General features: G+C 36.6%; 1 protein-coding gene across 5 annotated transcripts; it reads right to left on the bottom strand.

Moving 5' to 3' along the window:
* Positions 1–1,019: 1,019 nt before the first annotated feature.
* LOC111605230 (glutaminase liver isoform, mitochondrial) lies at positions 1,020–12,443 on the bottom strand. 5 transcript variants are annotated; one of them, XM_023323659.2, is made up of 7 exons: positions 12,053–12,443; positions 7,225–7,331; positions 4,012–4,041; positions 3,197–3,436; positions 2,761–3,134; positions 1,670–2,700; positions 1,021–1,612 (listed from the first exon to the last, which is right to left on the bottom strand). In XM_023323659.2, exons 1-7 carry the CDS (start codon positions 12,302–12,304, stop codon positions 1,460–1,462), a joined length of 2,187 nt encoding a protein of 728 aa, XP_023179427.1. In that variant the 5' UTR covers positions 12,305–12,443; the 3' UTR covers positions 1,021–1,459. The 5 variants fall into 5 exon arrangements, with proteins under 5 accessions (XP_023179428.1, XP_023179427.1, XP_023179429.1 ...); XM_023323663.2 differs by lacking the exon at positions 12,053–12,443 and adding an exon at positions 7,612–7,754 and having other exon boundaries at positions 1,024–1,612; XM_023323660.2 differs by lacking the exons at positions 7,225–7,331; positions 12,053–12,443 and adding an exon at positions 5,352–5,815 and having other exon boundaries at positions 1,020–1,612.
* Between the last annotated feature and the right edge of the window lie 996 nt (positions 12,444–13,439).

The following is a 13,439-nucleotide window of genomic DNA, read 5'->3' as shown; positions in this document are numbered from 1 at the left end:
TCCGATGCCCGAAGCCCGATTGAAATGTGAGAAGAAACACGACTGCCGCCGCACTGTCTACTCGCCTCGAATGCTGCGTCCAAACTGAGCTGAACTGAACTGAATGGTTTGCCGGCAGCAGCGCATGTCGAATTTTCGAACTTTCGTCTTGTTGCGGTGCTTTCGAAGTGCGAACAGCCACAACTGTGTGTCGTGGTGCGAAAGCAATGAAATTTGAGGGAAATTTTATATGCCAAGCGCGGACACAACTTTGATGCTGGTTAAACGTGAGTTTTAGTGTTTAGAGTTTATGATATATATACCATATTGTAGTAAAGATTGTTATTTAAGTATAAACTATACAAAAATAACATATTTAGTATTGGGAATTATAATATAAGATGTTATAGTAGTAGTATAAACTTAGAATTGGTAGCAGAGATAATGAAGAACGGATTACAGAAGAGAAGTTGGATAGTGAAGTACGGAGAAGATTTAACAATTTCTATATATATGTTTGCGTTATGCATTTAACAAAGCAAGAAACTGTGTGTAGATATCCTTGACTTTGGCCTGTGATGTAATTAATCTATTAAGTCTATTTAGTATTGGAACCTATTGGTTCGTCGGTAATCAAAATCACTGGATCCTCACGAGTTATAGCCTGACAGGCGAAGACGAGGATAAAGTAAGGCACAACATAATTTTATATTACATGTGTTAGTTATATATGTGGATATCTTTTGATTTAATTATAGTTTTTATTTCAATTCACATTGTATTCCTATTTATAAATTGTAGGACAAGTAATTCCTCAGTCACTGAAGATTTTTAAGGTCTTCTGGATTGTTAACATATCTTATTCGATTCTGTGCTTATATATATATAAATATATATATTTTTTTTATTATAATATAAGATGTTAAACACAAATAAATTTTGGAGTTTTCGATAGATTTTATTTTATTTATTATACATGTAGACAAAGAAACTAAATAGAGGAACTAAAACACGGCTCTACGATTTACATCGAAACAATTTCAATTGACAATTGTGTAGTAGATACATATAAATTCAGAATTTACAGATGTAAACATTATGTATATATATTGTATATATCGTATATGTATATATGGTAATATATCGCTGTGGGATACCTTTAAGAATTTTAAATACATTTTATTGTCATTGCTTTCAATGGTTTATCTGCATTCCAGGACAGATTTTAGAATGCTTGTCTAAAACCCTACAAAGTACAAATGCCGTCTATATTCGCCTTGGTTAGATTAGCATAAATAAGTATATATATAAGTTTATATATATATTGTATATGATAAATGGTATGTATGTTGGGCCCACAAGTCTGAATAACTCGGACATCTACCTAAATTTGTATATTAACTAAAAAGATGATTAAGCAAATAATTTAAGCGAGATTCTAGAGGTATTTATATATATATTTATGTTTGTCTATAGGTCTCTAGAGGCCCGGCTTGGTCTTGTCCACGCTGGTAACGCTCACAGTGCTGCCATCCTCCGAGGAAGTGGGACTGACACTACGTGGCTCCGATACTGTTGAAATGGGACTGGCTATGCCGCTGGCAACTACATCATCTGTATTACACGGTATCTCCTGAAAGTCGCATTTCAATATAGATAAAATATCGAGCTTATAATCTATGACACTCACCTCATCAGCTTCGGTTTTGGTGGTCACGGCATCTGTCATACACTGTTGCGGCGGATCCTTTGCATTTTCAGCCCAGGCTTTCAAAAACTCCACCACATCGGAGTGGCAAAAGTTTTCGGCCTCATCCACGGGCAGATTACCCCATCGATCCTTGGGGTTGTGTGGCACATGGCACTGCTCCAACAAGAATTTGACACACTCCAAATGCCCTTCAGAGGCGGCCAAGTGTAGAGCCGTGCGACCATCGTAGTCGGCCAAGGTAATATCCATGCCGGACAGACGATGGCGACGCAGTGCAGTGACATCTCCACTGGCAGCAGAGAAGAGCAGATTGACAATGGATAAACCCTTGGTTTCGTAGCGATGCTTGCGCGGATCCTTCTTGTTGGACAGATGCTTCAGGTTGTCGTAGCGATGGAAATTAAAGGTGTTGACCAGCTCCTCGCAAAACTGCAGGCCACGCACCGTATTGCCCAGTTGGTCCAGTGGCGGCGACCAGGCAAAGATGCCCATCACATTTGGAATGACCAGCATCATGCCACCGCTAACGCCCGATTTGGCTGGCAGGCCAACCTTGAAGGCGAACTGTCCCGAGTAGTCGTAGGTGCCGCATGAGTGCATTATGGAGAGCACATCCCGTATGACTTCCGGGCGAAAGACCTTTTCCTCGGTGGTGGGACAAATGCCGCCATTGGCCAAGCTGGCGGCTATCACAGACATCGCTTCACAGTTCGTCTCCATGGAGCAGCACTGGAAGTAGTAGTCCATCACCTCCTTCAAATTTGTGCGCTTCGGGAAGCATTTGTTCTCGCGCATATAAAAGCCCAGAGCGTAGTTACGATCTGCTGCCTCGCGCTCCGAGAGAAAAACGGCATTGTTGAAGCCTATATACTCGCCGCCAGACAGACGCTTGAACCAGGACATGGTATAGTCAAAGATCTCCGCGGAGGTCATGTCCGGCTTGACCATGGCGTTCATCAGTGAGCAGGTAAGTATGGCACCTGCATTGATCATGGGATTGTGTGGTTTCTCTGTGGAGTAGAAGTTAATGTTAGTTAGATATTGACAGAGAATGCTCAATCATAACGTACTGTTCTGATCAAGAACGAGCTCATTAAAGATGCGTCCACTTGGCTCCTGGCCCACGAAAGAATGAACCACCTTGGGACCCAGTTTCTCTAATGCGATGGCATAGGTCAAAGGCTTGCTGCAACTCTGCAGTGTGAAGGGCTCGTCGACATCGCCAATGGAGAAACGTTGTCCGTCCACTGTGCAAACGCTGACGCCCCAAAAATGGGGACTGTAGCGCGCCAATTGGGGAATGTAATCGGCCAGTTTGCCGAGAGTATTGGACTTGCAGCGATGGTAAATATCCTCAATGTCCTTGACGAAGCTCGAAAAATCTGGTATGACAAACTGTTGACGGAATGCTTTGGCAATCAGCACAATATTCGGAGAGACCACACTGAAAGGGATAAAACATCAATGGAATGATCAGCGATTGGACTTAGTCTCGGCTAAACTTACGCCTTGAAAGTCTCCCTGTTCAGATGCTGACTCTCGGCAGATGAGCCCGTCTCATAGTTGTTCAGTTTGTGCACCTTCTTCAGATTATCCATGAGCTCGCGCACACGCGGATCATTGCGTCGAATGCCCGTGGTCTTCAGTCCGGCCAGGAATTTGCCCATAGATATGAGACCCGTCTCCTCGCTGGCAAACATGTCGAAGAGCACATCCTCAGCGTTGCGCTGCTCCTGCTCCCGATGACTAAACGAAAAGAGGGTGTGCGGAAAATCTTACACATTTGGCAATGTTTTGCTAATTGAAGGCGGGAACTTAGAATTCGTACACAAATATTTAGCATGCTTATGTGGAAAAAGCTAAAAGCTGCAACGGAATAACTCAAAAGCAACTACAAGTGAAGTTAGAAATAAAACCAGTTTGGTGTGGGCAGGTGATAATAGGATCAAACAAAAGTCTAGACCTGGCTACAGAGCGTCTAAATATAGACGCTGCCAGAGTTGCCAGGCCGCGTCTTGACCGTGTCAAATTGATCAAAAACAAAAGCCAAATAAATAAATAAACGAAAAGAAATCTCAATTATCAAATAAATATATGCATATATAGTTCTTGTCCGATTTCAATTAAGCTCAATTAATACACAAATTGAACGCGTCAAAAGTTATGACTAGAGTTGATCAACTAATATACATAGATATATTGAGGCACTATATCAACTAAAAGCGAGCGCTACAGATTCTTTTTTTTGTGGTTGTGTGGAACAAAACTGAATCGAAAAGCAGATAAAAGCACGGAGGGATACACAATCAAACTTTACTCACGGCCTTATCGAATAGTTGCGTCGCTGATTTCTAAGGAAATAAAATATACATATATAATTTTATATATATGTATATATATATATATATTTGTATATATATTTGTATATGTATAGTGGGTGTCTGCCATATGCTGTGTCATAAACGTAATTGTGGCCCGGGAGGGTGTGTAACTGTGTCTGTGTCTGTCTGCTATTTATATGATGTCCTACCCATAAAGCCGCGTATATACTTCTGTGTATCCTAGATATATACCCTGTAGCCTATATGTATTTCATATGAATCATAAATATTTATATCAAAAGGTGTCATACAGATGCCCTACATATACAATAGATTTGATATCCTATATATATTATATAGATACCCTAAAGATATCCTATGGGTATCATTCAGATATCCTATATATGACCTTTAATATACTTTATAGTTATCCTCCAAAGATATCCTAGCTCTATCTTATATATGTCTTAAATATACCCTACATATACGCTATGTATATCCTATATATAACATCTCAGTAGTCTGTACATGCCCTATATATTCACTATATATATCCTATGTAAGCCTTCGATCAAACCTCTCTATATAATTAATATAAGTATAATAAAATATATCCTATATATACACCATATATATACCATATAGGTAGCTTTGAAATGCCCTATATATGCCTATAAATACCCTATGTATACCTGATTATCGCGGATATAGTGCGCACTATGGTGCCGCGACGATTTTGCAGCGAAATGCCCTCGATGATCTCCTCGATCATGGCTGCTGTCTCGGTTGTCTCCTGTTCTTTGTCTCGCCTATAAATCTCCTCGCGCTCTTTGGCATCTTCGTCCTCGCTTTGAGGCTTCAGCGTAACTTTATCCTCCGTTAACACCATGGCGTATGCGTAATATTCTGAATCTAAAGCTCAACTGTGTTGCAGCTACGAGACGATCGGACATTTTATACATTAGCCAAATGTGTGATTTTTATTGTTGAACGAGTGAGACGGAGCGACAGTGTGTGAGAGAGAGAGAGAGACAGGGACTGTTTGTGTGACTGTCTGTGGGTGAAAAGGCGCTAATTTCTAAATCATGTTATTGCCAATAAAATAAATTAATTAACTCCCCATTCAGAGCGAATGTGAATGTAAACACCCGTAGCTATTTGCTTTTGGCTTTGCCTTTGAGTGTAATATTGTGCCCATTATGGGAATAATATTTATATATATTTTTCATATGTGGTTAATGTCTGCTCGCAATATGTTCTGTCGGATAACGCACTCAGATCACAGGCTTATCACAGGGGCTCGTCTTTGGCCTGAGTCACAATGCACAATTGATTTTTACCTGATGTACTTGGTAATCACTTTGATGAAGGTGGCCTTCTGGCTCTTGGTGCAGATGCCCGCCACCATTTCGGCTATGATATTCGCATCGATCAGATCGGCATCGTCTTGGACGGGATTTGGTTGTGCGCCAGCTTTTAGCTGCTGCTGCTCCTCCTCCTCCACCTTGATCGCATTCTGCTTGACCAACGCGATCAGCTCCTCGCCGCTCATCGACTTCAGATCGTCGAGTATCTTCTGTCGTATGCTATCCTTGAACTCGTCCGCCTCCTCCGGCGTGTAGCCATCCAATGGCAGCGGCGCCTGATCCGTTGCATATTGCAACAAACTCAAGCTGCGTTCGCCCATTTCAAGTTTTTTTTTGTTTTAATAATTCGCAATATTTTTAGTTGAAAGAGACTGAAAAATTTTGTGTTTACTGCTCGAAGCTGCCGACGATGCCGAAATGAGCGCCCAAGCAATGGGGCATCAGTTTTATATAGTTGGCAGAGCATACGGCCCATTGGTCGCCCACAAATCAAAGTGGAGCGTATTTCGATCTTATCTTCATTTAATAAATGTATGTTAATTTATTTTTATACCCCTACACTGCGTTCAATTAGCGGGCTGAGCGCGTGTGCGCCCAGCGCAGAGCAACAATTTTGGACGGCAGACAGTGCCAGAAGCGCAGGCAGCATTGATTTCGACTGGTTTGGTTGATTTCGATTCTTTAAGGACACATATGACAGTTAATGGAATATCTGTGGGTGTATTTTAAGTAGGCAATGCTCTATAGACGAACGTTGTGCTGTATCCTTTATGAAAAATGTCTCCTAGCTTTTCTTTTTTATCATTTTATTTTGCTAACATTTTATATATATATATATATATATATATGAATATATTTTTATTTTATTGATTTATTTTTTATTTATTTTTTTATTAAAGATTTTTTAAATTTGATTTTAATTAAAAAAATTAAATTAAAGTTTCTTTTATATTTTAATTTTTTTTTACTTAAAATATTTTTTATTATTTTAAAAATAGTTTTTATTATTTTGTGTATATTTTATTATTTTATTTTATATATTGATATATTAATTTTAGTTATCATTTAATTATTAATATTTTCTTCTCACATATTTACACATATTTTTAGCCTCAACTCCTAGGCATAAATGGCTCGCAGAACAATTGTAATGTTAAAGCTCTATTCGAGTCAAAGTCCGTGTGGTTAATTGCAAGAGTATCTTAGAATTGTGTGCATGCAATATGACATTCCCTGCATCGTAGCATAATTGTTGAAAAACAAAAACATCTTCCCCATATATTTGCTTTTGGCATGCAGCCCAAAGCAAAACAAAACGAAAGAAAACAGAAGAAATTTGCTAAAAATGCGTGCAAATGTGCAAGGTAAATATTTTCGAAAAAATATATACACATATATTTATTATTATACGTGACTGTTTTGGCTTTTTTTAGCTTCGTAATATTTTAATTTAAAATCAATTTCTTTGTAAGTTCGCTAATTGTTGAAGTCAACTGGATTACAGCGCGAAGCTTAAAAATAGCTCGATCTATAAATGGAAATTGCTTTGCAAAGACAATTGGTAACTAGCACCAAGTGATCTCCCTATAGGTGTACTATATAGCTAACTCGCATTGGCCACGTGGCAAACTTGATGAGGTCAGGGAGCAGCGCGGCTGTCGCCGAGGGTTGTGCAAGTTGGGTCTTAGGCAGGTGCCAAATGCGAACTCAAATATTTTTGAGAATATTTTGTGTAAGTGCGAAATGTCTTATATAGATATATATGTATATAGGCGTGTGTGTGTGCATGTGTATATGTGTATAGATATCTTTCATTTATTTGCGAGAGCTAAGTGTGTGAACTTACAGTTTGGCATTCTCCTCACAGGTCTTGGGTCCGGAGCTGGTGTCGTAGAAGGATAATTTACGATTGGCAAAAACCAAGTTCAGCAACGGAGGCGTACGTAGTTTTCTCTGTAAAAAAACACACACATATAAATATATGACTAAATATAAGTGAAAAAAATGTGTCCATAAAGTTAACTGCAAAGCACGTTCTCTGGCATATTTTCACAGTTGTTCTTTTGCTCACGTACTATTGTTCTTAGACATTGCGACATTGCGGGAATCGAATTGCAAATGTTAAGTAAACAGCATAACGGTGAGCTTATATACGGTTTGATAATGTGTTACCCCCGGGTCTACTCTTCCGTTAAGCCCCTAAAACGCTGCTGCATAAATATGCGAATCTCACCTTTGCCAAGACAGCAACAGACCGGCAAAGACACATTATTCACTCTATTAAGAGCGGACAATTGGATAAAATATAACAAAGTTAATAAAAAAGTATAAAAATTTGAAGCTTAGCAAATTTAGTAAAATTTTTCGAAGTGTGCTTTGTTTATTTTGCATCCAATCTAGTCAATCATGACTTTATTTCTTAGCTTTTTCAGACAACGGTTTATTTTGTCTTGCATATTAATATTAGTTTCTGTTTTTATTTATTTTTAAATTATTATTTATTATTTTTTACATATTTGTTTATTGTGTTATTTGCCGAGCCATCCGCAACAGATCAGTTGTCTAGCTGACCTTCTCTTTTTAGCCACGTTTTTTGGCAAGGTTGCGAATTTGAAGCAGAGCTAGACACATAACATAATTTGAATAAAGACAAAATAAATATACATAAATAAATGTGTATATATACATATAATTTATGACATACATAGATATATGACACAAATATGGGCGCTAATTACTTGAGTAATGCGAATATAGTCCAATTGCAGAAATTTCATTTATTTATTTGACAAATTATATTTAAATAAAATTAAATACTAAGAGCTAACGCTGTCAACTTGAAACGTTTTATAATTGAAAATCAACTCATTAATTATATAAATTATGAAAAACATGCCAATCTATGCTCGCATCTGTCACGTAATTTTCTAAATGCCAAAACTTAGATTTCAGCGGAATTTGCTTAATTTATTTTATTTTTTAAATTTATAAAGCAATGATGTCACCAAGAAAATTGCATAACTCTTAAGTAATTTAGTAGCAGAGCACTTAGCAGTTGTATGACAATGCGTCATCAAACAACAGGTGAACGCTGGCTGCACTGGCTCAATGCTCAAATGACTGTCGCTAAGATGATGTTAGCAACGTCTGCAGGATAGATAAAGGAAGAGACTCTATAATTGCTGATTGTATTACTATAGACAATTATAAATTATTAATTATTTGAATTTTTACTATAGCTTTCTTTTTCTTTTCGTTTTTATACGTTTTTCAAAAATAACATTATTTGCCAAATTGCTAGATAATAAATAAATTTTAATTATTTGCCACACTTTGCAACTGCCAAGGTATTTTTATACGCAAATTTAACGCCCAAATTGAAATGTGGCCAAAATTTCTTTTAGCCAAATATGGTTAGAGATCTGTGACAAAACGTGCCGAGGCTCAGGCTATTTGTGCTTAACGCCAGATTCTCTTTAATAATATTATTCAATTTGATCTCTTTGATCTCTTCGGATATGTTTTTGTTTTACCTTCTCTTGAAATTGTTTTCAAATTTCACAGTAAATTGCAACGTTTAATTAAAAACTCTTTCTTTGAACTTTTTTAAGCAATTTAGTTCGCTGCGTGCTATCAGAGTGATTAGAACCCATTCAAATGACAGTTCCACATAGATTGGCTTATCCAATTTATTAGGCAAACTGTAATTGAACACCTGGCCATGGATATTGGATAACTAGAGCATGACATCAGCCAAAAGACGATGAGTCCAAGTGCCAGTCCAAGTCCAAGTCCCAGTCCCAGTCTCAGTTCCAGTCCCAACTGCCTGACAGCAAGTTGAGGCCAATTTGTTAATTGATTTAGCAAATAATTGATAATGGTATAAAAAAGTAAGAATGAACAAAGTTTTCTTTATTTCTTTCAAAACTTTTTTAAGTAGACGCGTCCAAAAAAAAGCAACTTAACACGTGTTATTTGCATACGAAGCTTTTGTTGTTAGAGTCAATCGGGGGGCTTGGCAAACAGAGTCATGTGAAGCTGAGATAACAAATGGAAAACAGTTTTGCACATTGATAATCAGCGAGCGTCATATCAATAACCATACGGAAATCCAATTGTTGTTGCCAACTCCTTAACAACAAATTTTAATTTTAATATTTTGCTTATTTAAATTTAATTTTTAACTGTCATTTCAATGGAACTTTTTCCGCCATATATTGACGTAATTCAATTTTAAAAATAAAAAACAACAATAAAATAAACTACTTAAAATATGCCAATATTTATACACACATACATGTACATATATATATTTGGCTTTCTTTTACTCAAATTTTGCATTTGTTTATAAGATCATCTGCACTCGCTCTCTCACTCTCTCACTCTCTCACTCTCTCGCTCTCCCGCTCTCTGCCTCTCTCAGCTCTAGCTACATGTGATTTGCTGCGTGCGAGGGGCTTGTTTTCAGCGTCAAGCGCCAAAAAAATCTATTAGCACACATAGCACATATCAAGCTCGCAGCCAGACGTATATATGTATATTTGTATATATGTATATTTGTATATATGTATATATATACATGTGGGTAGCAATGTGCTTTAAATTATATTTACTTTTTCTTCCATGGCAACGGAACGGTAAGCGGCATTAAAGTTTCAACGCGAGGTAGAAACAGCTAGCGATGGTACACGAGGGGAAAAATACTTAGCATATGGTCTCAATATACAATATATGGTGAGAGATAAGGTGTATTAGTCGATGATTAAGAAAATAAGCCAGACATAGTATGACCATACTCTTGAATTGGTTTGTTAAGATCATTACGATTATATTGAAAAAATTGATTTAAGGGGTCTTACAATTTACCTAAATCGACAATGTAGATCATTTATATCACATAGATCATATTGTTGTAGATCGTATTGATCATATTGATCATATTGATCATATTGATCATATTGATCATATTGATCATATTGATTATATTGATCATATTGATCATATTGATCATATTGATTATATTGATCATATTGATCATATTGATCATATTGATCATATTGATCATATTGATCATATTGATCATATTGATCATATTAATCATATTGATCATATTGATCATATTGATCATATTGATCGTATTCATCATATTGATCGAATTGATCATATTGATCATATTGATCATATTGATCATATTGATCATATTGATCATATTAATCATATTAATCATATTGATCATATTGATCATATTGATCATATTGATCGTATTCATCATATTGATCGAATTGATCATATTGATCATATTGATCATATTGATCATATTGATCATATTGATCATATTGATCATATTGATCATATTGATCATATTGATCATATTGATCATATTGATCATATTGATCATATTGATCATATTGATCATATTGATCGAATTGATCATATTGATCATATTGATCATATTGATCATATTGATCATATTGATCATATTGATTATATTGATCATATTGATCATATTGATCATATTGATCATATTGATCATATTGATTATATTGATCATATTGATGAAAATATTGATAAGCTAAGTTAGACAATTTTTTTAATTTTTTTTAATTATATGTTCAAAATATATTTTTAACCGTGGCTAGAGTTCGGGCTTCTCAATGCTTCAATATTTTCGCCAACAATTAAAGCCCAAGAAGTTTATGACCTTCCTAAAAGAGGTAATGCACATACATATATATGTCTATATATATAGTCCATATAATTATCTATTCATTCATTAAAAAGTACGAAACCGGTTGGCTATGAAAAGCTCTCTATCTCTTTCCCTCCGTTTCCATTAGCCCTCTCCCACTCTAACTGACTCTTTCAGTCCGTATCTATGTATACGATAGCGCCTAAACAAAATTCGCGCATTGTTTTTTTCGAGAATCCACATGCTTATACATTTTATATATATATGTATATATGTAATACTAGAGCTATGAATGTGCTTAATATATATACATATATTAGCGCTTGTTGGGATTTCTTTTTTGTGACATTTTTCTCGTGACTTTGGCATGTGGGGCGGCTCAATTGTCGTGTTAACACATATCATGAATCATAAATTATGGCAGCGTAAATGTTTCGTAAATATGTATCATGTCAATATCGGCCATATGTAATCATATAAGCTTAGTAGCCATGTAATTGTGTTAAGATTAAAGATGTGTCAAGATCATAAAATACAAACGACGTCACGATTAATTTCCCAATGTGATTTTCCGGTAGTCATCGTTTCATTTAACAGATACACCCAACATGATAAGATAGCTAAATAAACGCATGATATAAACCTGAGTTTATATTTTTTTGGGCACGTAACTTTCAGGTAAATAGATAAGACTGCCGACTGAATATAATACACTTGTTTGTGTGTATATATATATGATGGTCTGGCACCGACATATTTCTAATGTAACTTTAGACTTATGAAATGGTTTGGATTTCTTTCAGCGAATTTCGCCATTTTATAGAATCTGGATTATAACTGGCATGTGGTGTAAAAATCGATACTTATGTGATGTGAAACGGAATCACGAAACGCCTGTTGGTGCGACAACCCCCAAAAATAAACAACAAAAACAGTCTTGATGATATCAGCTGTTTCAGCTAGGGGTAGCTAATGGAGCACTCACCTCAGCTGCGATTTTCTGCTGGACATCGACTCCTCGATGCCTGAATTTGGCGCGCTTCAGTAGATCCTGCTCGCTATAGACGTCGACATCGATTTGACTGCACTTGCCATTTGCATCGTTAAGGTCGAGAGATGTGGCAGTTGCCTTGCTGCGGCGCTGCACCACTTGGCCAGGACCCACGCGACCCTTGGCCGTGTGGCTGCTGAGCAAACGCAAATTCAAATTCGCAAGCGTTGGCACACCTTTAAACATTATCACAATAAGACAAACAGCTGCTGATGACTTTCTTTTCGGGGGCAAAACTCTTGACTGTAAACTGTTGTTAGCTACGATTCGTGTGCAGATATGCGTGTATCTATATCTATATCAATTCACTCTGCTGTCTGTGCACATGCGTTCTCTGTGACGGCTCACAAGGTACTGAAATGACGACTGGCCGCAGTGCTAAACACATAATCAGCTCAGCTGGCAGCAGCAAAAACTGCGTTGACGACGACGACGACGATGCCGCCGGCGTTTAGACTTCTTTCAGTTTTGCGTGGCAATGTTTAACTTGTGAGTAAGCAGTGTGGCCCGTCAATGGAGAGAGAGAGAGCTACTAATATAGAGAGAGAAAGCTGAAGCCGCGTGGGCGGCACGTTCTCAACTGATGTAGTTGGGGGCTCGTCTGACACCATATGACGTCACTTGCCAACTAAATACAGTTTGAGCTACTAAATGGCTGATTGATTGACAGATAAAGTGTATGAACAGATTACTCGCAGCAGTACGTGCATGATTTTATGCATACTTTGTTTAGTTTTTATTACATGTTTTCTTTGATTCCATAATAAAGTTGCTTCTGCACATTGAAATCAACAAATATGCCTTTTCTATCTATTTACTTATCCAGCTCTTACTGAATGGAAATTCTTACAGTTCCTGAAGCCCTTGTTAGGATATACCGATTGAAGGATTTTCACAATTCTATAATTTATAACCACTAATTCAATCCTTATTGCCGTACTAACGCATTTCTATGATTAATAATTCATTCAATTCAAATTTAACCGCTCAAATTGCCCACGCGCTTATGCAAGGGATTTTACTAATCGTTGCTTTATATTATCGGATCGCCGTCACTTTGCTGTTAACTAACAGAATTTATTGTGAATTAGATGTGTTAACTAACATAATTATGCAAAGTTAACTAACATAATTATGTTACCGCAATTTTACCTTACATAATTGTGTTAATGTAATGTAAAGTAACAGGTTACTGTTATGTTAAATAACATACATATGTTACTGTTATGTTAAGTAACATATATATGTTACTGCTGTGTTAACTAACAGTAAACAGAATGTTAACTTAAATAATTATGTTAAATAACATTTTCATCCTTCT

This window comes from Drosophila hydei, unplaced genomic scaffold, assembly GCF_003285905.1.
Source record: "Drosophila hydei strain 15085-1641.00,03,60 unplaced genomic scaffold, DhydRS2 tig00008125-arrow-arrow-pilon, whole genome shotgun sequence".
Taxonomy (NCBI): Eukaryota; Metazoa; Arthropoda; class Insecta; order Diptera; family Drosophilidae; genus Drosophila; species Drosophila hydei.
Note: the sequence above shows the minus strand (reverse complement) of the source record. Positions and strands in the feature narration are given on the sequence as shown.